This window comes from Prunus avium, chromosome 1, assembly GCF_965620075.1.
Source record: "Prunus avium chromosome 1, drPruAviu1.hap1.1, whole genome shotgun sequence".
Classification (NCBI taxonomy): Eukaryota; Viridiplantae; Streptophyta; class Magnoliopsida; order Rosales; family Rosaceae; genus Prunus; species Prunus avium.
Genome location: NC_142284.1, coordinates 44005419 through 44030728, shown reverse-complemented (window position 1 = coordinate 44030728; position 25310 = coordinate 44005419). Strand labels below are relative to the sequence as shown.

At 39.7% G+C, this 25310-nt stretch overlaps 5 protein-coding genes and 1 pseudogene across 6 annotated transcripts; 3 read left to right on the top strand and 3 right to left on the bottom strand.

Annotated features, from left to right (window-relative positions):
- Nucleotides 1–86: 86 nt before the first annotated feature.
- Nucleotides 87–1949, top strand: LOC110765475 (S-adenosyl-L-methionine-dependent methyltransferases superfamily protein). The gene is made up of 3 exons (XM_021968612.2): nt 87–503; nt 647–1318; nt 1536–1949. Exons 1-3 carry the CDS (start codon nt 435–437, stop codon nt 1893–1895), a joined length of 1101 nt encoding a protein of 366 aa, XP_021824304.1. The 5' UTR covers nt 87–434; the 3' UTR covers nt 1896–1949.
- A 3326-nt stretch (nt 1950–5275) lies between these two features.
- Nucleotides 5276–6913, top strand: LOC110765410 (beta-amyrin 28-monooxygenase-like; annotated as a pseudogene).
- A 16-nt stretch (nt 6914–6929) lies between these two features.
- LOC110765385 (Endosomal targeting BRO1-like domain-containing protein) lies at nt 6930–13636 on the bottom strand. Its single transcript, XM_021968501.2, has 8 exons — nt 12777–13636; nt 11257–12207; nt 11016–11105; nt 10409–10477; nt 9940–10080; nt 9448–9496; nt 8070–8173; nt 6930–7833 (listed from the first exon to the last, which is right to left on the bottom strand). Exons 1-8 carry the CDS (start codon nt 13455–13457, stop codon nt 7258–7260), a joined length of 2661 nt encoding a protein of 886 aa, XP_021824193.1. The 5' UTR covers nt 13458–13636; the 3' UTR covers nt 6930–7257.
- Nucleotides 13637–13846: 210 nt separating this feature from the next.
- LOC110765463 (FAM133-like protein) lies at nt 13847–16218 on the top strand. Of its 2 annotated transcripts, none has more exons than XM_021968601.2 (3): nt 13847–14006; nt 14375–14455; nt 15056–16218. In XM_021968601.2, the coding sequence occupies exon 3, from the start codon at nt 15081–15083 to the stop codon at nt 16062–16064; it is 984 nt and encodes a 327-aa protein (XP_021824293.1). In that variant the 5' UTR covers nt 13847–14006; nt 14375–14455; nt 15056–15080; the 3' UTR covers nt 16065–16218. The 2 variants fall into 2 exon arrangements, with proteins under 2 accessions (XP_021824293.1, XP_021824291.1); XM_021968599.2 differs by having other exon boundaries at nt 15025–16218.
- A 359-nt stretch (nt 16219–16577) lies between these two features.
- On the bottom strand, nt 16578–19311 carry LOC110765431 (FAD/NAD(P)-binding oxidoreductase). The gene is made up of 5 exons (XM_021968553.2): nt 18336–19311; nt 18138–18237; nt 17943–18038; nt 17764–17844; nt 16578–16769 (listed from the first exon to the last, which is right to left on the bottom strand). The coding sequence occupies exons 1-5, from the start codon at nt 18890–18892 to the stop codon at nt 16707–16709; spliced, it is 897 nt and encodes a 298-aa protein (XP_021824245.1). The 5' UTR covers nt 18893–19311; the 3' UTR covers nt 16578–16706.
- A 170-nt stretch (nt 19312–19481) lies between these two features.
- On the bottom strand, nt 19482–23302 carry LOC110765430 (ATP synthase subunit beta, mitochondrial). Its single transcript, XM_021968552.2, has 9 exons — nt 22752–23302; nt 22144–22219; nt 21930–22018; nt 21680–21797; nt 21491–21594; nt 21223–21381; nt 20903–21127; nt 20508–20819; nt 19482–19942 (listed from the first exon to the last, which is right to left on the bottom strand). The coding sequence occupies exons 1-9, from the start codon at nt 23235–23237 to the stop codon at nt 19829–19831; spliced, it is 1683 nt and encodes a 560-aa protein (XP_021824244.1). The 5' UTR covers nt 23238–23302; the 3' UTR covers nt 19482–19828.
- Nucleotides 23303–25310: the final 2008 nt, after the last annotated feature.

The following is a 25310-nucleotide window of genomic DNA, read 5'->3' as shown; positions in this document are numbered from 1 at the left end:
AGAACAATTATATGCGCGCTCCAAAGAGTCCAAAAGAGCCAATGTCATTTGACTTTTACATTTGACTGTGTCTCTTGCATGTGGCTTGTTTAGCAAGAAAATGGTTGGAATTAAGAAAATGAGATCAATGGATGGGGTTACATGGGTTTGAACTTTGATGGAGGACTTCTCTCAAGTTGTGCTCAAGTAATTTTATTTTGTAAGGTGATAATGACTAAGGTTATTCTTGTAAAGTCATTAGGTTTAGCTTAAACCATTTGACTCTTTTCTTGATCAAAACCAAATCAAACCAGCCATTACGGTCCAAATCCACCGATTTAATCAGTTTGGCATGATTGATGCCCAACCATTTATATATTTGAGAATCTACATAAAAATGAAACAACCTGACTTTGTAACATAGAAGAGGCAGAGTCAAGCTTAAGTATCAGGACATGGCGGACTCCTTTGCAATGAATGGTGGCGATGGCCTCAACAGCTACAAGCAGAATTCCAAGTACCAGGTTTATATATGTCTCTCCCACTAAAACCAGGCTAGCTAACTGTTTATATTCCAAGAGACTCATATATTGTTTTTTTTCCTTGAAATGTCGAGATGAAGTATGAATTTGTGATGATGAAAATATATAACTGACTTTGATGGTAGGGAGAGGGGTTTGATGAAGCAAAGGTCTTGTTGAGAAATAGCATCCGAGAAAAGCTCACAATTCATAAAAATTCCAATGCCACCACTGTCACACCAGTATTTAAAATTGCAGACCTTGGATGTTCAGTTGGACCCAACACCTTTGCTTGTGTCCGGGCCCTCATAGAAGCTGTGAAGCTTGAGTTCAAAGCTCAGGGCTTTGAAACCCAATTGCCAGAATTCCAAGTCTTCTTCAACGATCATGTTGCCAACGACTTCAACACTCTGTTTAAAGCCTTCCCAGTTGACAGGACTTACATGGCAGCCGGAGTTCCAGGTTCTTTCCATGGCCGGCTATTTCCTAAGGCCTCAATGAACTTAATGCACTCCTCTTTTGCAGTTCAATGGCTCACTAGGGTTCCTCAAGAAGTCACTAAAGAAGTATCTCCAGCTTGGAACAAGGGAAGAATTACGTACGCGAGGAGTGAATCCAGTAAAGTTGAAGAGGCTTATGCTGCTCAGTTTGCGAGGGACATGGAGGCTTTCTTCACTGCAAGGTCAGCAGAACTGGCGGATGATGGGTTGCTGGCCATTCTCATGCCCTGCAGGCCAGAGCCAAGCCTCCCTTCAGAGTCAACGCTCATGAATATCTTGGAGTGTTTGGGAGATGCACTTGCAGATATGGTCAAAGAGGTAAGGGCCAGGCTCAAATTAAGTACTAATATCAATTTGCTACATAATTTTTTATCTTCCCGTTTCTGTCCTTTTCTTTTTTATACAAGCGATCCAAACTTGGTGCCAGGAGATGGGCTCACTACTGTGACTAACTGGCTCAACCCACGTCTACGTCCATTTCTGTAATTTACTTGTGTTTTTAGTTAATGGCCGTATATTTGGTAATTGATTGCAGGGCTTGTTAAGTGAGGCTGCTGTGGACTCGTTCAATCTACCCATTTACGTTCCAAGTGCCAGTGAAGTTGAAGTAGTGATATTGTTGGGTACGAAAAACAAAAACCTTGGTTTTAGTATTGAGAGGTTGGAGGAAATGCGCTTCCCGGCAAAGCTTTCTAGTGCTGAAGAGGTTCGAGTTTCCTGCCTTCATGCAAGAGCTGCAATGGAAGACATCCTGTGCAAGCATTTCGGATCCGACCTCAATGTTGATGAACTTTTCAAGAGATATTCGGACAAGCTTGAAGAATTCTCCAAGTCACCTCGGTTTGCTCACATTAAGAACTTGGCAAATTTGTTTGTCCTTGTTAAGCGCAATTAGTCTGCTGTAAAAGTAATTTATTTTGTTTGTTAAATCTGAATATAAGCATAAGCTAAGATGCTTTGTCCTGTCTCAAGGGGCTTATAGGTTGAGTAGATAAAAGAAATTATTCTTGAAAAGGTTCTCGATTTCCCTTTTAATATCCCCTGTATAAAAATAAAATAAAAGCCCTGTCCTGTCCATCAAGTGAACTGATCAGCAGCTGTTAACACTGTGATATGTGACAGAGGAGGTAGGTGAGAGAACAAGACCCATAAAATGTTGCATGCTTGTCTAAACAAACATTATTTACAACCCATAAAGCAATTGAGGTTTAAGGGCCAATAGGGCTGAGGTGGGTGGCATCTATTTTTATATATTAATTATTGGCGTATCTAATCCCAAAATGTGATTGTTTAAGAGTGCTACTGCAAAGGATCCACTAGTGTAGTAATTTGGATTAATTACTCTATCAGGCAAGGTTATGGGTTCAAGTCCTTGCATTTGTGTAGTATGTGTGAGTTTAGTATATTATCGCCCCTCTCACTAAAAAAGATCATCAAAAAAAGAAAAAAAAAGTGTTGCAATTTCCACTCCCCTGTCATATTTTCTCACTCACCATGTTAATTTGAAAAAAAACACAATTCTTTCTTTCCACCCACCATTATTCCTAAAACACCCTTTAATTATTAATTCACTTAAATTCACTTTGTTAGTCTCTCTCTCCTAATTCCCATCTCAAAGAACTCATTCTCTTTCCTCATCGACGTTGAGCTAGTGTGGTTCTTTGCCCAGTATACCTCACTCACCATTTGGACCTATCACAAGGCAAATGATAGATTCATATATTGCATATAAGATCTATCTCTATTTGCATTGTTTTTGTGTGAAATTAGTTAGTTTAATGTGTTTAGTGAAGATTTTGTAGGCAACTGTTCCTATTTTTCTACCCAAGCTCAATTTCCTAATTCCTTCTTTGAGTTGGAGTTAATTATTTCCAAATAACAACAGCACATTTTCTCCTTTATCGAAGTGGGTTTTGGCTTTCTCAATATTCCTATCATTCCTCTACTTCCTAATTAGATATTGCCTTTCCTTATTTATGGAGGATTTCCCTGCACTACTACAAAAAACGAAATAGACGACGGGGATCCACCGTCGTTGTAATACTTTGAAAACCGTCGTTAAATCGACCGCCATCTTTTTGGGTGTCAAACTATGACGGCTTTTCACCGTCGTTGTTTATCTGTAAAGACGACGGTTTTTAAAGAAAATTGTCGTTGTTTAGAGGTAAAGATTGTTAATTATAGGAGGAAAGACGACGGTTTTTAATAAAACCGTCATGGATTGTAGGTTAAGATGACGGTTTTTTATGAAAACTGTCGTGGATTGTAGGTTAAGACGACAGTTGTTTTATAAAAACCGTCGTTAATTATCTATAAAGCCAACGGTTAGTTTATAAAAACCGTCATTAATTATCTGTAAAGACCATGATTTATTATGAAAACCGTCGTTTAATAAGTTCACAAACTGCTACATTTTAGTTCTTTTTGATTTCATATGGTGCTATATAACGATTTTAACTGGAAAACCAACCATAATGCTTTATTAATGAATATATACACTCAAAAATAGTTTCTTTCATAAAACTTGAAGATTCAATAGTTATTACATAGTTAACCAATCTTTATTCTACAACAAACATAATTCCTACCAATTAAATATAAATATTCAATTGATACATATGGTAATTAAATAGTACAATCTTTTCCTAACAAGACCTACGTACTCCTAATCCAAGCCTTCCTCATCCAAACATACAAATGATGCACAACTGAAGTCTCCTCCATCATCCTTGTAAATAAATCAAAATGACAGAAAGAGAAAAAAAGCTAAGATTATAAACATATAAAATTAGGTGGAAGAGAAATTTAACCATTAGACCATATTTCCATAGAAAACTTGTAAAATGAGCATAAAAAAGACCATCGAGAACCTGCAAAAGGAAAAATATATAAATAAAATGATGGTGAAAAGAGAATGTAACAAATTTTCAACAACAAAAAAACATACGACTCACATAGAAACCTGCAAAAGAAAAAGTTATAAATCTGCAAGCTTCCTCCTCATCTCCTGAGAACCAAATCAGAAAATCTAAAAAGAAACCTGAAAAAAAAAAAAATATATGTAAACAAACTAGACAAATCAAGAGAGACAGAAAATCTGAAATCAGGGAGACAAAGAACATACCAGAAACGCAAAGAGACTAATCCAGAATTCACTAGCAAGATATAGGAGGGTATTGAGAGATTAGGTGACTTTCAAATCAAACCTTTCAACCAGCTTTGATTCTCAAATACAGAACCTCCCTCTCCATCTTATGGATCTGCGAAGACCTCAATCTCTCAACTCCTTCATTGATATCGATTTTTTGATGATTTTGTAGAGAGTTTCATGAGGGTGTTTTAGAGAGCTCAGGAGGGTTTCAAGGAGGAAGAGATAAGATTTTCAGAGACGGGGGAAAATCTGAAAATTTGTCGAGTGCGAATTCACTTAAGCGGCCTTTTTTTAGTGTGTTTTAAAAGACGAAGCTTGTTAATGAGAGATAAGGTTTTCAAAGACGGGGGAAAATTTGAAAATTTGTCGAGGTGTAACTCGTTGATCATAGAATGACTCGTTGATCATGAGGTGTAAAAACTGGGAGATTTATCCACCCAAAAAAACAAAAACTGGGAGATTGATGACAACTTGAAGTTGGCTTCACCAGCAAGCAACAATAATTTTGTTTTGCATGATCAGCCAGAAAATATAAGACAATAAACATAGGATTGAAAATATATAATAGAGTAGAATAGATGATATAAGAAGCTTATGTCAACGCACTCCTGCGAATAAGGTTAGAGAGTGACTTTGGCGCTAGTGAGCTGTTGGGAATCAATTAACCATATTAGTTGTGGTACTAAGAACAAGGATTAACTCTTCTGGTGCAGGTAATTAGGTGTATTATTAAAAGATAATTACATATATGTATCAATTACGATCATACCATTGGCTAATTTTGGAGATTATATTTTGTTTTACATATTGATCAGTTTCTACAGAGTATGCTTGCTTAGTTTGGAGATTATATTTTGTTTTACATATTGATCAGTTTCTACAGAGTATGCTTGCTTATTTTGGAGACTCATATATAATTCCAATTTCTAATGCAGGCTAGAAAGCACTGCCAAGTTCCAGCCTATGATCCATTTTCTTTGTTTCTTAATTAGCTGTAAAAATATGAGTATATGCTTAAACGGTTTGCGATTATATATCGAAAGAAGTAGCATGACAGGCCTTGCAGTGCATCTCTCTGCATGATTAATGTATTTGTTTAGGTTTAATTTGCTACTGGTTAAACTTGTTCTCGAGTTATAATCACATCAACCATGGAGAATATCCTCCTTCCTTTATCCATAATCGTTCCCACATTATTCATCGTGGCTCTCATTTTTCATGCTTTCAATTTCAAATTATCCAATGCTTCTTCCAAAGCCAATCTTCCTCCAGGAAGTTTTGGATGGCCGATTATCGGCGAAACCTTTGCCTTTCAAGTTCAAATTATCCAATGCTTCATAGAGGCAGGAAAAGTTTGTAGGGAACAGAATGAAAAAGCACTCTCCGAAACTCTTCAAAACCAACATATTGGGGGAGCCAACTGTGGTGTTTTGTGGCAATGCCGGTCACAAATTCATCTCTTCCAACGAGGAAAAGCTGTTTCTGTCATGGAAACCACAGTCCATGCAGAAGCTCTTCCGCTCTTCCTATCAAAAAGTTGCTTCGGCGCCCACATCACGAGCAGAAGCTGTTCATATCAGAACTTCACCGGGTTTTCTCAAAACTGAAGCTGTGGTTCGAAACACAGAGAGTATGGATTGTATGGTTCAGGAACATTTGAAGCTCCACTGGGACGGAAAAAGCAGAGTTGAGGTATATCACCTGGCTCAGCTACTTCTCGCTTCTTTACTGGACTCCCAAGACAATCAAGAGCGCAATGCAAAGCTGACCAGATTGACCAGTGTCATCACTTCAGGGCTGCATACTATTCCTCTGAATGTTCCAGGAACCACGTTTTATCGGGCAATGAAAGCCGCGAATGCGATGAGGAAGGAGGTTATGCTGCTGATTAAGGAGAAGAAAGCAGGTATGTCCAGTGGTGCCAATGAGATCAAAATAAATGACATCATGTCTCATTTGCTGTTTAATCCGGATCCCACTGGGCGGTTCATGCCAGAGAATGAAGTTGCTGATAAAGTTATGGGCTTGATGATGGGTGGATTTCACTCGCCTTCCATGGCTACAAGTTTCCTTGTCAAATATCTTGGTGAAAGACCTGACATTTGTGACAAAGTCCGAGCAGGTATTTATATTAGTTAATATTGATAACTTAAATTAATTCATTAATTACTAAAGATTTGGAATTAACCATGCAGAACAATTGGAGAGTGCAAGGTCAAAAGAATCTGGGGAGGCACTTAATTGGGATGACATCAAGAAGATGAAATATTCATGGAGCGTGGCACTTGACGTGATGAGGCTGGTACCACCTCTTCAAGGAACATTCAGAGAGGTCATTACTGACTTCACCTATGAAGGCTATACAATTTCACAAGGGTGGAAGGTGTATTGGTCCGCAAGCACCACAAACAAAAATCCCGAGAATTTCGGTGCACCGAAGTGTTTGACCCGAGCAGGTTTGAGAATGGAAAAGCTCCACAGGCTTACTCTAACATCCCATTTGGCAGCAGTCCTCGAATTTGTCCTGGAAAAGAATATGCGAGACTCCAGCTTCTCTGTTTCTTGCATCGCCTCGTTACTAGGTACAAATGGCAAGTGTTGAATCCATGCGCCAAGATTGCAGGAGGCATGAACCCTGTACCAGAAGAAGGGTTTCACATTCGCCTCCAACCTTATATATGGCGTGAGGGCAATTGAGTCGTTTTCACAATAATCCCCTGCCTCCAACCTTGCATATTTTTAATACCAGAATATGATTTCATGTCATGCTTTCCGAAGTCCACAAAACTGAATGTATTTCTAGATAAAATGATAAAATCTGGCCATAATAGTTCAAATACGTGAATTCATTATTTCTATACGTCTACAACATGTATTTAAAAATGCTTAAGCTATACACTGAAAAATGTCTGAACGAGAGATATGCACTTCACATGAAGGCATCAAGCAAACCACCAGTCAGTCACCCTGAAATATTCCAGACTTATATAGACTATACAATCTCAGATGACTACATCTTCATTCTACTGGGAAATCATCCAAACGGCAAAATTAACAACACTTCATAAACAATCAGATTATATAGTGCATGGTATGGGCACCTACACTATTGTTGCTTATAGTATCCACCCTGTTGAGGAGGACGGTATTGACCTGGAATGGTGTAAGGAGGTCGAGGATGAGATCCAGCTTGTTGTGCATGGGAATTGTAGTATGGACCTCGCCACCCTGGATAAGCAGGTTGACCATAGTCATGGTTTGCGGGTGGCTGTTGCTGGGCCTGTGGAGGTGGGTATGGACTACCGGCTTGAGGAGGTGGGTATGGACTACCGGCTTGAGGAGATGCATATGGACTACCAGTTTGAGGTGGCAGAACATAAGGAGATGGCATCTGCTGCGTTGAGCTATAGGGGGGAGGGTGAGCATACCCAGCCATTGCTGGCTGCTCAGGAGGATGGTAGTATGGTGTTTGAGGACGAGGATCTGTTTGCTGTTGTGAAACAGGTCTCTGAGCTTGATGTCCCACAGAAGGATAGCTGTTGTTGTATGCGCCAGTGCTTTTAGCATCTTGGAAATTGAGGCCTGCCATTTGTTTGTGCACATCTTCAATCATTTCCTGGCACTGGATGTTTCTAGTCATCACAAAATCACTGCACTGCTGCTTTACATTCGTTATTGCATCCTGTTGAAAACAGAAAAATCAAATTAACCACCCACCAACGCTTATCGTGCCTCAGATAATGACTCTTTTTGCACACCATCGGAACATGAAGTCAGAGAGACAATTCTAAAATACAATCATGTGAAGATGATAGCATGCTCTCACAGAAGACACCAGAAGAGATCAAACCATAACTACAAAAATAGTGTATTCGAATAGCTATAAAGTAAAGCGCACAGCACACTGTTGAAAATTACCTGGAGAGTAACATAAAACTTTAATCCCTCGCTTACATTGTCCTTAATTTCACGGAACTTTGCTATGGCAGCTTGAATCTGCTTGTAACATTTCTCACGAGATGCTGTGACAAATTGAGAAGGAATCAAAAACAAAACAAGCATGAATAAGAACGCAATCCATTTAAATTAAACAAGTAAAACTTTAGGCTGTAACAAAGCTGGAGGACCTTCTTACAAACACATCCAAACATAGAGTAAAGAAAAAGACCCAACATAGAAGAACGCTTTTATAATGATAGATTTTGCGATATCAACACGGACAGCAGAACAGGTAAGAAGAACAGATGCAAATTTGAGAAACAACATCTTATAAGCATGTAAAACACCCATGTTGGACGTGACAAGACATGAGTTCGTTTGAATATGCAACATTCCAGATTGTGAATAAATGATGCAACATTCCAGATTGTGAATAAATGATGCAACCTTCCAACAAAGTGAAGAGGAGGAAGCATTCCTGAGTTGCCATATATTCCTGTACTAGTTAATATGATAATCAGCTTAAGAAAATTAGAGAAATTTAGTCATATACCCATTCTTAGCACTAAAGATATAGATAAACCCTACACCATTCAATTTCTATAAACAAACCCAAAAAATGACAGCTGGCCCTATTGAATTTAATTATAATTATTAAATTACTTTGATGCCCTATTGAGTGTTTTGGGTTTTTTATGAAGTTTTAGGGTTGGGCTTGTTTTAAGAAATCAATGGCAGTTTTGTAATTTATAAGAAGTTAAAAGCCTCTTTTTTTAGTTGTAAATGGGCTTTGGGTGAGTTTCTAAAGTCCATTTCATAGAGGGTTTTTTTTATATAATTTGGGCCCCTATATTGGGTATAATAGTGAATCTCCCAAAGAATTATATGAAAAATGATTGAGATCTCAATGCGGAGACTTTTGGATAGTCACTCTCTCCCCCCTAAAGGAAAAGAAAGTTTCCAGGTTGAGAAATCAGTGAGAACCTTAACAGCTAGAGACGCACCCTCACAGGCCCAAGCACATCATGGTCAATAAGGGGTAGGCTAATACTAGCATGTAAACAAACAAGAAGGCAGATAACCATAGTTCATTGAACATAGTCAAGAAACAGGACATCTAGTACTTGTGCTTGTCTCAAGCCTCAGGTGAAATGAATTAACTTTGTTGACCAGCTAACCTCATTGGAATTCATGTTATGATCATTCTTGTAAAATAAAAGTATCCAGACTTCCAGTTCAAAACTAGCTTTGATTGTACTACCATACTTGAATGACTCTCATTCAATAATGCATCAATGAACCTTAAAGCATATAAACCATAACAAACAAGTTTTTTTTAATTATTATTTAAGCCCACCTTTGTAATCTTCAAGGTTGAAGATGGCAGCAAACTCATCATTTTGGGCCTGCAGATGACAACAATCATTTTGATCATGAGATGGGTAGAGAACTAACTTATTTAGGAATATTATATAAGAAAATGAAGTTTGTCCCCTGATATTTAGAGACCCTACATATATCTGTAAAAGTCACACTCAAAGGAATACTATACATGACTTTTTGAACTATAGAATGACAGACAGGTCACATGTAATCAGAAGTTTCCATAGCACGTAGCTTAATCTGACACATCCGTCTCAACTATCCAGAAAGATAATGTGTGTGTGTGTGTGTGTGTGTGGTTGGGTGGGTGGGTGTGTGTGTGTGTTCTCTCATAAGACCTCCTCCAAGATGTTAAAGGGAATTGAACCTTGAACCTTGCTCTTTTGAAAATTCAAAATGGGTAGAAAAAATGATATTGAAGAAACATGTAAATGAAAGTCCAACTAAGATTAAATAAGAAATAGACCTGGATTTGCAGCAATAATTGTTCTTGAGCCTCAATATTTTGGGCAATGTCTTCGCATATATGATCATATTTTGATATCTCCTTCCTGAACAGATCCTCATAGGAGCCAGTTGATGTCATCAACTTAGGAAGTATATCATCCTGAGGACATATATAAATATAAGTCCAACAAAGTACTAAACTTAAGAACCAAGGCATCATTAACGATTGAAAAAGCTCATCCATGAAGTGCTACAGTACCAAAGAAACTTTTCCCAAAAAGTTGCATCCAACATCATAGTAAGAATAAATCTACCAATCAAGGAATTATTTATGATTTCAGGAAATCAATCCAGCTAGTTAATAACAGAATAAGGAAAGAAAAAGGGAAAGCATCTCAAGAAAAGAAAATTAAAACACAAAATGAGGGGAGGAAAGAAAAATAAAGGCATTAACAAGCAAAACGAATATAATCAACTAATCAATGCACCTTTCTTTTCATCTCTTTAAGCATGTCTTCAAGACCTGCTCGTTGAGCACCAAGAGTTTCCAATTGCCTCTGCATTGAGCACAAAAATTTAAAATGTAAAAGCATTCATTACAAAACTAACAATGATCAAACCAACTAAGGTTGCACAAGGTTAACCTATTTTCCAATACAATACAACAGGATCAACTTCATATAAGGTTATACATACAAATAGATATATGGGACACCCATGAGTGCATACACAAACACATACACAGTTTAACAGATATTTAAACTAATAATACATTAGAACTATACTCTCGTTAGTATGAGATCAACCACTAAACTGTCAAGAGGTTATAATCATTTTCTTTTAAACATTATAATGATTTGAAAGCAAGTAAGAGGATTGAAAACAGTAACTTACAAAAATACTAGCACTTGCATCCACTAAATTATTACAAAAATTACCACAACTAGGCAAGTATCTAAAGAAACTAGGAATGGACCACGAGCAAGAAAAGAATGAGCATCATAAGACAGAAATATGTTAAAACATACGGAATAACCATATAAGTCAACTCATGTAACCCTTATAGAGATGAACTACAAAGGGGGGAAGACTTACCAAGCTCTGCTTCAGGGCCCCCAAAATAGCATCTTCATTGGCATCCAACGACATTATTGGCCTTGCCAGAGTTGGGAGGGCAGATTCAATCTGGGAGCAAAAACAACATAAAATAATTTACAAATACATGGCACTAACAGTAGATAAAAAAGTTCAATTCCACTGGACACAGAGAGAGAGAGAGAGAGAGAGAGAGAGAGAGAGAAAAGAAGTGATACATAAGAAAAAGAATGAGAATTACCGGACGACGATCAAGGATTGCCATGAGAGCTGAATGCTCTCTGACTGAGCGCTCAATCCGAGCATCACTATCTGCAGCTTGCTTCAAGTTAGCTGCGAACCTGTTTAGCCTATCCTGTAAGTTCTTTGTAAGAGTGCTTGACTGAGGCCTCGTCCATCGGGCTCCAAATTGGCTTTTAAACTGAGCATCTTCTCTTGCCTCTTTCTGCAAGAGCTCCTCAATGTGTATCAGAATCTCCTGGTTCACCCTTCTCAAATCCCTAAGCTGCTGTAACTCAGCTTCCAAACCAGCAGGGCCCCCACTTATCTGCACTGCCTCCACATCTTCTTTAAGATCTGTAGGAAGAGTAAAATTCCCTTCCAATGCAAGAATAGACTCTGGAAGGTCCATTTCCTTGAGCCTCACTCTGGTCAGTTCACTCGCTTGTTGCAACTTTTCTGCTTGTGTTCTGATAATGTCATCAACCATTTCAGTGTATCTGGAAAGAGCTTTAGCACTACTATCTGGAACAAGACTGGCAAACATCTTCTCCTTGCTCGCATCCAAGACCTCATTCATCGCCAAAGGCTTCACCATGGAAAATGCTGGAAGGGGTGGTAAGGAACTAAGGGAAGGAACCCTCATGAGGTAAACTCTATCATTCTCCTTCACAGCCCTCTCCAGATTACGGTTAAGATTGGCCTCTAACTTGCTAATTGCATCCAGAATCTGTGCAGCAGCCCCCTTTGTGGATTTCTTAGCCTCAGATAAAGCACTGATCCCACTCTTTAACCGTGCAATTTCTTCTGCAATCTCTTCTTTCTCATGCAGCTCTAGACCATACCTATAGCAAGCTTCTGCATAAAAGAGAGCTGCCTTTAACTGCATGTGTGAGATCCAGGCCCTGTCAAAATGCTGGTTTAAAGGCGGAACATTGCATGCCGCTAAAGCTTCCTCATAATACAGCCCAACCTATAACCACATCCATGTCAAATCAATTTAAAGCAAAACCACGCGGATCATTAAAAATGATAGAAATATGAAACTTAATTTCTCTACCATCGTATGATTTAATCACGTTGGAGAGACCCAAAACATAGTAGTTCAGAAGAAACTAAAAGTTACAATTCCAAGAATATCAATGAAGTATATAGTCTTCAATGCAATGTTGTCAATATGATATTTGCTAAAAGTCAGCTAAAATCCACTACCGGCAAACAGAATACAGGAAGCAATCGGTTTTGCCACAGCCATAAGACCCATTTCATACCTGCTATTGTTTTAGTTAAAGTACACTTTTTTCTACAATAAATAACGTCTGTAATCCCCACTGCACATAACTTGTGAAATAAATGAAAATTAACATTTCATAGCAGAATCACCTATTCAAACAAACCCGCTGCAATTCAACCAATCACACAATATTTACCAACACACTTCTAAGTTCTTCCTAGTCTATCAAAACCCAATTCAATCGTTTTCACCAATCACTCAAAAACCCCACTTTGAAATCAATCAAATAGATACAATAGAACCCTCACCTGCCTCGAGATCTTCGCGCATACACCCGGCGTGCTCCCTTTGGCTATGGTATTCTCAAAGACGCACTCCTGCGCCTGTGCCAGCATCAACCTCTCCAACATCCCAGCACACTCCACTGACAAATCGACCGTCGTCGAGCTCCCAATCGATGCCTTGGTCGCCGCATTGTCTCGCAAAATCGCGAACGCCCCGGCCGAGGCAATAAACGCGTGAGACGCCAGCCGCCGACCGTCAACGGTGGCGCGATCGTATGAAAGCCCAATCTGACTATACACAGCGCCCAAATTGAACAAAACGGCAGCCTTTTCCAAGTGGATGTTCTGCTGGGAAGCCTTTTGCTTGTTTTTGAAGGCGTCGTGCCAAACGAAAGTGATGTTATTGATGTGATCCTTATCGGGTGAGATGGGGAAGCGGGTCTCGACGAGGCAGAGGGCTTTGTAGTAATTTTGGAGGAGGTCGCGGCGGGTCGTGAGTGACGGGTCGGGTTGGCGCTCGAGGTCGGAGCGGAGCTGTTTCACTGTTTGGAGATCGTCTTCGAGGTTCTGGGCTTCGCGTTCGGAGTAGTTGAAGGCGATGTAGTTGCGGAGTGGGCGGTAGAGATCGATTTGGGTCGTCTTCTTCTCGAAGATGGCGAGCATGACGTTTGTGGCGGTGCCTGATGTGGAGGCTGAAGACGCCATTATTGGGACTTGGGAGTTTGCTGAGATTTGATAAATTCAAGGAAAAAACAAATGAAAAAGATGAAGAAGAAGATGGTGAAGAATATAGACTTGGGAGTTTTAACGAGTGAAATTGACCAAGTCAGTCTGCCACTCTGCTTTGTGCGGGTTGTTTTTCTTTTCCTTCTCCACAAAGGAAACTTAAAAATGGAAATTTCTGTGATTTTGATTTCTACATTCGTTTTATAACGCAATTTTACTTTGGTAAAAAAAAATATTTTAAACAAACTTTCTTTTTCTTTTTTATTTAAAAACATAAAGGGAAATTTCCTTTACTAGCGGGGCATTATAGTCCTTTAATTTTATAAAATCAAAATTATATATTTGCAAAAAATTAAGAGTTGGTGTGCCGTGCGCGTCCCTGTATTTATACACCCCCCAAGTCCCCAACGGCCAACGCGTAGACGTTTCTGGAAGGCCAAAAGTCAAGCCCTAACTCTCTTCCGAGGCCACGAATTACGTCCCTCGATCTTCTTCTCTCTCTCTCTCTCTCTCTCTCTCATCTTGCAGGTAAGTTTCTTCTGCTAATCCTATGACCTCGTTCCAGTCACCAATTCATTGACAGTTTAGGGGTTTATAATTCTGTGTCTTAGTGATAAGATCTGTTGTAAAATTTGGGGTTTTTGATATCGTTAATCTGATCGTCTAATTAATTAAAATTACGGGATTATATGTATGTTCATTCTGGGGTTTGACTCGGTTACTGAGAAAAAGAACTATAGTGGCGAAAGTAAATTTCAATTCACTGCGATGCAAAGAAAGAAAATATATTTAGTGAAAAATGTATCTTCAGCTATATTCTGTCACTGTTTGATAATTTAAAGATTAAAGAATGGGTTTTTGATATCTGACAAAAAAATTACGTCATTACCTTGCAGGCAGTTTGGAAGTAGACTTGCAGCTTTGGGCTGTTGAGGCTGGACTTTGGTCTTTTGAGCTGTGGGTTTTCTCCGGATAAGGTAAGAAAGCCGAATTGAATTTCTGAACTACCGTTCCATTTGTTTTCTAATGTGAGAAGTTTCATTCTTTACGTGTGTATTATTCTTGGTGGAATGGATTTGCATTCTTTCGTTTTCATTGTAAACTTGTGTCAGTGCCATAACCTTTCAGTTGGTAACAATTGTTATTGTTAGGTATTTTGGTGGATACTGATTTGTAGATTAACCTAGAATAGGAATGATTCATAGTGGATAATGTACCAGGTTTTCTGGAGTAACTAGTCACTGTTCATATGTTGGTTGGATCTTTGTTATTCTGAATTTCTGCATGGCTTTAAAACGATGAATGTTAAGATGTGAAGGAGGGCTATGACTCTAGTGTGATGCCTGGTATTTTATGGGGAAAGAGAACATTATTATTAAGGTTCTTTTCTGTTTGCTCATTTTGAATGACATTGAGTATCAAGCAATCACTCATTGACTTGGCATTAGTATTCATCTTTGTATTTGGGATTCTAAAACAAGTTTGTGATTGTTATTGAACATACTCTATGGTTAAGGAACTAACATTTTTTTTTCTCTTCTGTGAGATGTACTTCCGGTCATCATACAAACATGCAGATATTGTGCTGGTTTTTATATCTAAATGGATACCAGGAGGTTCATGCAACTGGTTGAGGAGAAGAAGAAAAGAGCTTTGGAGAAGAAAGAAGCCCCTTTGAAATGGGAGCAGAAACTAGAAGCTGCTGCCAAGGCAAAAGCTGATGCTGAAGCCAAAGAGAGGAAGCTGAAATCTTCAAAGCATAAGAGAAGATCTGTGTCTGTTTCTGATAACGATAGTGACACTGACAGCAGTGATGGGAGAAGAAAGTCAAGTAAAAGAACTCACAAAAAGCACAAGAAGCACGCTCACTCTGATACAAGTGACAGTGAGAAGAGGAAGGAGAAGAAATCCAAGAGAAAGCCAAGGAGACATTCTTCAAGCTCAAGTGATGAAGGCAGTGATGAATATGAGAGTGATTACGAAGGAAATAGGAAGAGGAAGAAGCGAAACCACAAAAGGCACAGACATCATGATTCTAGATCAGACTCCGGTGCTTCCAATTCTTCCAGTGATGATGATATTGAGACAGTCAAGAGAAGTCATTCAAAGCACCACAGGCACCATCAGAGGTCAGATTCAGTTTCTTCTGGTTCTTACAGTGATGAGGATGAGAGAAGAATCCGAAGGGGTCATTCTAAGCACCACAGACGCCACCGACAGTTGAGATCCCGTTCTCCTGATTCTTCAAGTTATGAGGATGGTGATGTTAGAAGGAAAAGGCATGCAAAACACCGTAAACGTCATAGGCGATCAAGATCACATAGTGTTGATTCTAGGTCAGCAGACTCTGATTCCCACTTACGCGACCGAAGGAGCAGATCTTTAGGAAAGTCATCAGATGACAACCATGACGAAGCAGGTAAACAGTTGAGGCACAAGAAAAGTGGCCACCATTGCCATCATCACCACAAACATCGTCACCATCACTTAGAAGAGGACAGAGATCCTGAGCCAAATGGAAAGCGCAAAGAAGATGCTAGAGGAAATGCAACTGATAACAACTACAATGATGCCCACGAGGATTAAATTAGTATCTTTTAAAATGCGGGTTAGCACTTCACTGTATTGGTCTTGTTTACTTTGCTTCAATTCTTGATTGCAGAAAACCAAATTGTGTAACGTTGCCCGAATTTGTACCCTAACTTGTTACTTGAATTGAGATGCCTGTTCTTTCTTAACATATTCCAATAACAAGTTGGATTTTATTTGAAATTGTCGCAATGGAATTCTTTTTCCTCCAAAAGGAGATTTAAATCTTATTAAGTGTTTTAGAAATGTAACTACACCAAAGAAAACTTGTAGATTGATGTCTAGACGCGTATCTAAATCATCTATGTGACGTTGCAGCCTTTATTATCAGTTTACCGGACTTTCTGATATCGATACAAACATTGGCTAACAAAAATTGGCTAATATCATTTAAAAGTTCAGAACAAGTTGACTTGCAATTTCCTTCCATGTCGAAGCTAAAATTTTATAATTCTATCTTCTGGGAGGATCATTAACAATTTTAACATACAAACTACAAAGATGCTTACATGTTAGAATCCCAAAATTGTATTTATTTTCTTTTTCCAAGCTTAGGATAATCTATCCTCAGCAGTGGGGAACAAATCAATACACTGTCGCTCAGTACTAATGATACAACAATCTATTTTGATGGTTTAGTCAGAAATTCTTCAGTATTTTTTCACTGGAGACTCCATCTGCTATAAGAATTGAGGTAACCTCCTGCAATGAGCAAACATTTCAAATTGTAACGTCTGCTTTGAAACTTGATCGTGATAGAGATCAAAGTGACAATGCTGAAGCTAACACCAGAATTAAGTCTATAGCAGCACATGGAGAGTGGCTTAGCTTGCAGTACTTGCTACATGGACAGACATGAGAACTAAATGAGGCATCAACTATTTTAAACAAAAGACACCTCACTCACTGGAGTTGGTCATCGCCCAAATTCCTTTTATCTACATTTCTCTTTACATGAATCACGTAGTTCTATTTTTCTGACTAACAATAATTGTGTAATCCACTAAAGTAAGCAAATTCAGTTGGTTGACTGCTAAGGGTGGAACTGGTTTATATGAACAATCATGACTATATCAACCAATCCCAAAAGACAAACATCATATCTGTAACGAAAGCAAAAGACAGATACATTGGCGCAAGTTACTATGCAGATGCCAACGAAATGTGATCAAGTTTAAATGATAGCAGCAAGCCGTGTGAAATAAAGATATCATGGGAAACCACAAAAACTAGGACCATGATCATAAAACTTTGATTTCAAAATCAACAGATTCGTCTATTTACCAATCCTTCTAAACATATAAGATAAGGAACAAGATATAGCTTGAGGACAAACTGATCTTTGTACTTTTGTTTAACCAAATAAGTGGTAATGCAATAAATTATTTACACCTAAGTTGTGGGACAAACTAGTAAACAAGACAATGGTAGCACATTGTTTGGCGCAGATCATGACTGAGACTAGCTCCTTGTAAGATTTCAAAATTATATAGGTCACAGAACAATATCTATCTTTAAGTCCATGTATGAGTGTGAACATGACAAACACAAGACATTCAGTCGATTATAACTTTTTAATTACCAATGTAGCGGCCACAATATCAAATATCAACCCAGAGGATGCTCAGAAAGATTCAAACAAACATGGAGACACAAACCATAAAATTTACAAATGCAAAATAGAACATTAAGGTACCTCAGTCATCTGCTTCTGCCCGCATAAAACAGCAGCTGTAGAAAGAGGGTTATAAATTTGCTTGGCTCTGGAAAAAGCAGCCTGAAAATGTAACCATAGAATGCATTATTTGGGCAGTTCAAAGTGAGACGACTCAAAATAAGCTTACAACCCACTGAAGCGCATGAGCACAGGTCTACCTGCACATAACCGCTTTGTCCCGTCCAACCATCATGCGGCTGTGATAATACTGGCACAATCTCAACACCTGAAGATTCCCAGTCCTTAAATCTATCCTATAAGATTTGGGAGGAACAAGAACCACAATCACGCAAAAGTCATAAATTGAAATTGAGGATATGAAAACAAATAAATAGAATTTCATGTTTAGAAACCTGATAAGCCATTCTGTCGAGGTTTCTAGCCCCATAGAAGAGCTTGACGTCAGATCTTGTATCGGCGCTAAACCCCGATTCAATCAGAGAACGGATTGGACTGCACATATTCAAGGGCTGTGGCATGTCAAATCGCTTGTAAATAGGCAAATAAATCCACCCTAATGCTCTAAAATCAAATAATTTTATTTTGCTGACCTTATTCCAGATCCCGTGGCGAATATTAGAACCGTTGGGTATTTCTCGGGCGGGTCGATCCGATCAATCTCGAAGCCTTTCCCCATAGCCTGGCTTAGCTCCACGACGTCCCCTCTCTTGAGGCTGCACAGAAGCTCCGCTGTGGACCCCGCCACGCTCTTCACCAAGAACTCGAACACGCCCTTTGTCGCCGCCAACGAAGGCGGCGACGCGATGGCCAGAAACGAGGGCTTGGACTCGTCCGGGACGCGAAGCTGGAGATACTGGCCAGCGCGCGTGTGGGACGAAGCGAGGTCGGGCGCGTCGGACAGGTCGATGCGGACGTGGAAGAGCGACTCGGCCGCTGGTTCAATCTCGGAGAGTGGGGCTTGGGTCCAGAGCGCGGTGTCCTGGCGTACTGCGGCGGCGACACTGGCGAAGCGGTGGCGGCGTAGTTTTAGTTTTAGGTGGTTGGGGTAGAGGCGGCGTAAGATAGACATGGGAGGGAGGGGTGAGCTAAGGTGCGCATGGGAGTGGAGGAGGGGCACCGAAGCGGGTTGGAAAATTGTAAATGACATGGCTGTTGGGTTTGGGTTGGGAGGATTTTATGTTTGTGTCGGGGGGCTACGGTGGGAAAAGGCCGGCGCCAAAGCAGGTGATGACACAACAAACGGTCGAGAATCTCAAAGGTCAAGTGATGAACAACGTGGTTGGATCGGGTTGAGGTTAGACTTGGATAGTCGCGTGTCCACGTGGCACTGGTTTTGGGAGATCCTGGGCTTATGGAGGATAACTGATAATGGAATTGGTTGTGACGTAGACACTGGACTAGACTACTTGATTTCAATTAAAGTGGGCAAGAGTCTTGAGCAGAGGATGCAGAGGATCCGGATCCATGATCTAGACCACCAAACCATCCAAGCCAAACCATCAAACGAACGAGGCCATCAATTGTTGGGTGTGTGGATGAAGATATTGAAGTTAAAAGACCGTTTAGCTGGGTTGGAGTCCACACAACCAAAATTGAACAAGGCTAGGTCTGCAATTAATAACACAATCGAAGTCGAAATTATTTGCATATCGCAGCCAACCTAACCAGCCACTCTCACAACTCCACGTAGTAGAACAAAACAAGGGATTATGCATATGAAGTACACAAGGAGCAAATTGGATAACAGCTAGGCATAGCCTGCAACTCTCAAATAATTCACATGAACACGGGTTTAACTTGACATCAATCGCATCCAATTTTTCAAAATAGAAAAGGAGATAAAAAAATATACACGTCCTCTTTCTTTTTCCCCTTATTGAACAACAAGAAAAAAGGGGTTAGGCCCATTGGCTCCATTTCTCTCACACTCTGCGGTATGCTTAAATCTGAAATAGAAAATGCTCATACACTTTGTTTCTCAAAAATGAAAATCCTGTCCGCTAGCAATGCCAGCTGCATCTAAATTATTTGGGTTTTTCGCAATTATCAAGACAAAAGGAACAGGTGAGATGGGGGAAGAAGATTAGGCAGCAGACTCCTTGGCAATCTTCTCTGCCTTAGCAATGACCTCCTCGATACCTCCAACCATGTAGAACGATTGTTCTGAAAGGTCATCATACTTTCCATCCAACACTCCCTGTCAAAATAAAATAACAAAAGCAAAGTATGAATCAAGCTCACTAGTCCTAATATCATCATTGGTACTATTCATGCATGCACAAAATAGATGGGTGTAACTTAAGAGGGTGACTCGGTGGTAAGTAACATTGTTAACTCATGGCCTTTATTCTTGTGGAGAAAGAGAGAAATAAACTGAGATAGCATCAAGCATAGAATTAAATGATTAACAGATACCGAAAGGTCAACCAAAAACAAAAGTTGTCCTTATCCTGAATAAAATGATTATCAAAAGATAACAAAGATTATAGCAGACTTTGATGGACATAAACAACCCCATCCTCTATCATCCTGAATTTGGCAAACGTTAATTCTCCTGTTAATACTTTAACGACTCCATCATTTCAAAACATACATAATTAAATGTTATAGTAAAATATCATGGAAAACCAGAACTATATAATTTATAGTTTCTCCAAGAGAGGAATTCCACCGGTAATTGGGAAAATAATAAACAAAACTTCAATATCAGAAATGAGGAAACATGCAGTCAGAACAGAGAGGGAGAGAGGAGGAAGGGATACCTGGAAGCTGGTAATGCTTTCTTTCAACTCCACGTATTTTCCAGGGGCACCAGTGAAAACCTCTGCAACATGGAACGGCTGGCTCAAGAAACGTTGAATTTTACGGGCACGGGCGACTGTCAACTTATCATCTTCACTAAGCTCATCCATCCCCAAAATAGCAATAATATCTTGCAAATTCTTGTAATCTTGAAGAAGCTTCTGGACACCACGAGCAGTGTTGTAGTGTTCCTCACCCAAAATATGAGGGGAGAGCATACGAGATGTGGAATCAAGGGGATCGACAGCAGGATAGATACCAAGCTCAGAGATCTGTTCAATTCAAAATGTCAACAAGGTTACTAAAAATATAGCATGGCAAGATAAACTACAATTAATCCATGTAGATGCCAGACCTGTCGTGACAGCACAGTGGTGGCATCCAAGTGAGCAAAGGTGGTGGCAGGAGCTGGATCTGTCAAGTCATCAGCAGGTACATAAATAGCTTGGACAGAAGTGATGGAACCCTTCTTGGTGGTAGTAATGCGCTCTTGAAGACCTCCAAGATCAGTAGCTAAAGTAGGTTGGTATCCGACAGCAGATGGGATACGACCAAGCAAAGCAGACACCTCAGAGTTTGCCTGCAGGATGGGCCAGAAAGAAACATAGCGTCACTAACAATATTCAATGTCTGAGGACAAACAATCTTCCATAGTTCCTCAGCAATCACGCTTACTTGGGTAAAGCGGAAAATGTTGTCAATAAAGAGAAGCACATCTTGCCCTTCAGCATCACGAAAGTGTTCTGCCACAGTCAGCCCAGTCAAACCAACACGAGCACGAGCACCAGGGGGCTCATTCATTTGACCGTACACTAGAGCACATTTGCTGTCAGCCTGATGAAAAAGAAAAGGAAGAAGAGCAAGTAAGCAATAACTTTCCAGAAAACAGACACAGTAATGAATGCGTAGAGAGAGGGTGGCAAGTGAAATGCAGTGTCTTTACCTGCTTTTCACCTAGCTTAATGACACCACTCTCAATCATTTCCCTGTACAAGTCATTACCCTCACGAGTACGTTCTCCAACACCGGCAAACACGGAGAAACCACCTGATCAATGAAAAGAGATGTAAACAAACAATAACACTGACATACCAGTGTACTAACATGTATATATTTCCAAAAAAATACTGACCATGAGCCTTTGCAACATTGTTGATAAGTTCCATAATAAGCACAGTTTTTCCTACACCGGCACCACCAAACAACCCAATCTTTCCTCCTCTTTGGTAGGGAGCAAGAAGGTCTACAACCTGTATATGAAGCCAGTAATTTAGTAAACTGAATCTAGAGCACATAACATATACATTAAAGGAAGGGAATACAGCAATTAGAGGATCAAATGCTATTACAAGTAAAGATAGTAAAGGTTAAAACCAATATACCTTGATTCCGGTAACAAGGATCTGCTGTTCAGTTGCTTGCTCAACAAAGGCAGGAGCTTCTCTATGAATGGGCAGAAAGTGATCGGTTTCTGTTGGAGTATTCACAAAGAAATTGTCAGAAACTTGCGTGGCATGTATTTGACATGTTGCAGTAAAATATTCACACAACTACTTAACCAAGTGATTTGTTTTAAAAGGTTTCTAAATTTCTTACTCATATCGCCTCTCTCATCAATGGGCTCTCCGATGACGTTCATGATTCGACCAAGGGTAGCCCTACCAACAGGCACCTAAAAAAGCAAATAAATACCAAAGTATAAGTCAGAGTTCAAGGAAAAACTGAAACTAAATTCAAAAAAATAAACACATCAACTACAACAAAAAAGAGTGCTGAATGTCAAGATTATAGACGAAAAATGGAAAGAAAAGTTCACAATTTTACCACAAAATCTGAAGAAAATCTAGCCAATGAAGACATGTTTAAATTTAATAGCTAACGGTCAATGTATTACTTGAACCCTAAAAAGGACCTAAAATATTAAAGCTTTGAACAGCAGAAGCCAGAAATGTAAATCACTCAGCAACGATTCTACTAAGAGAAAATGTACCAGAGAGAAAAACAATAATAACATCCAGATCTGAAAACCCCAGCACCAATTCAAAAGTCAATCAAAACCCAACACATTCCCATCCATCAAAGTCAACAGTTTACCATCAAACATAACGAAACCCTAACATTTCTCATCAAATCTAGTGACAACCATGGCCTAGGAAGTAAAATCAGTAAGCGCGGACCGGGAAACAATCGTATATATAGCTTACAGTGATAGGAGAACCAGTGTTGAGCACGCGCTGTCCTCTTACAAGCCCTTCAGTACCATCCATAGCAATGGTCCTGACCATGTTCTCGCCCAAGTGCTGAGCCACCTCAAGCACCAATCGGATCGAGTTGTCCAGCACTTCAAGTGCAGTCAAGATCGGGGGCAAGCCCTCCTCAAACCTCACATCGACAACGGCTCCGATCACCTGGCACACCTGCCCGATCGAGCCCTTCCCGGTGAATTCGTCGGTAATTTTTCCCTTCCCGGCGTCCTTACTTTTAGGGGATGATGACGCCGTCGTTGTTTCGGCAGCGGCGGCGGTGGCGTATTGGGCCACACGGTTGAGGATGTAGCCATAAGGAGAAGCGCATCGAGACGATGGCGATGGGGATGCGATTCTAGGGTTAGGGCTTGAGATCGGAGATTTAGAAGGTGCTCGGCGTACGGAGGACCGGGCGAGAGAAGATAAGAGCCTTCGCGAAGCCATTCTGCTAGGGCTTCAGGTAGACAATGAGAGAGTAAAGAAGAGACTAGGGTTTGTGAAGCCAGGTGCAAATGCTATATGTACAGCTACTGAGCCCCAAAATGGGAATATTCTATTTTCATTTTTTCCCTTTTTTTCATTTTTTCTATTTTCCTATGATTTCATTTTTCATTTTGACCTTTTCGGCATCTCCGTGAGGATGGGTGGTGGAGGTTATAAGGTCGTTGCCAAACACTCCCTATGTTTCACTTGATTTTATTTGATTTTATTTGATTTTATTTATTCCCTGATAACGCTCTTTAATTTGATTTGATGTCGTGAAATGTATGGTGTATACCAGTAAAACGCTACGTCTCCCACATCGGCGCTATCAGGTTCAGGTCGCGTTTGGTCTAATAATTACACATTTTACTATTTGCAGCTTAATCGCATGACCCCCTCCCCTCGTGTGCTCATTCCACACTTCCACTAAACTAGGTAACAAACTACAAGAAAGTTATGACCAAAAAAAAAAAAAAAAAAAACTACAAGAAAGTCAAAATGTTTTTAGACACCATTGTCGATTCAAGTTTGATAGTATTATTGATTAAAATGCGAAAATAAAAAAATATATTGTTACCAAACTAAAGGGGTGTAAATCAGGCTTCTTTCTTGTGATGCTAGTGGCCCTAACCTGGGTCAAGATTATGGCTTATACCTAATCACGTGGTTTAAGTTGCTCTCTGGACATGATTTGCACACTTCAAGCAATTATCATAATAGGAGCAGACTGGGTGTATCCCAGTTGAACTCCCTCCGATGGCTAAGTTAGAAGTAGCTTAAGTATGAAGAGAGGGATGAAGAGTTTGCATATGAGAATATTTATTACTTTTGTCCTAATACAGGTGAATAGTTTTTATAAGGGGAAAATGAGGGGCAAATATCCTCCAATCTTTCCAAGGAAAGAGGGCTTTTTCTTACCCAATGGTCGGACCGGAGAGCCACTGTGGGCACTCATCACCATGCTGGTTACTATAGATTAAGTAGCAAAGTGACACCTGGCTTTGGATGTGAAGCACATTAAATGATCCTTTTCCATCACTAGGCTGGCATCAGGTGCATGGAGTGATTGACTCGACAAGGGTTTGGTCATGTTAGAATATCAATGTGTGTCTTTGGTCACACGGCATCTCAGTGGTTGGGTTGGTGTTCGAATGCCCGACCACAGGTTCACATAGTATCTCTCGACAGGTTCAGTTAGGAGGCCTTTTATTGACACCCTAGGTGGTCAATCTGGTTAGGTCGGTACGAAGGCGACCTAGTCCCTTGTGGCCATGTAGTGCTCTCTGATAGGCTCGACTTACAGTGATGATTTGAACCATCAACAAAGGGTGTATTCAATTGAGATTTTAAAAGATTTTAACGAATTTAAAAAGTGTATTCAATCACGATTTTATAGAAATCTAAACTATTTTGGGTGTATTCAATTCAGATTTTTTAAACTCCATTCAAATTTGGATGTATTCAATTACGACTTTAAAAGACTTTATAAAAGTTTGAGTGTATTCAAAACCTTATTAATTTTTTAAAGGAAATACAAAAATTGGTGGATTTCCTTTTATTTTAGACTATTTTAGGCCTTAATAATGCTACTCTTACCACATTTGTATACCACATTCTCATACCCCCTTATGTGGCAAATGAGGTGAACATCCATATAAATTAAAATTATTTGTATTTTTATTCCACTATTTATTTATTTATTAATGTGGTTGTCCACCTAAGCTGTCACAGAATGTGGTATGAGAATGTAGTATAAAAATGTGGTAAGAGTAGCATTACTCTTTAGGGCATGACAAATTTTTGCTTCCCCCCATAGATTTTGATAAATATACTATTTTTATTCTCAATATATGATTTCACCACTTCTACTACCATCATCTTATCATGGCTATCATCACTATTGTCGCCACCATCATCGCCGTTGCCGCCCCTACCACGACAACCAGCGCAATCATCACTGCCCCAGCACTACCACTGCCACCCCCATTACCAGCTCCACTGTCACCACTGCCGCCACTACCACCCCCACTATCA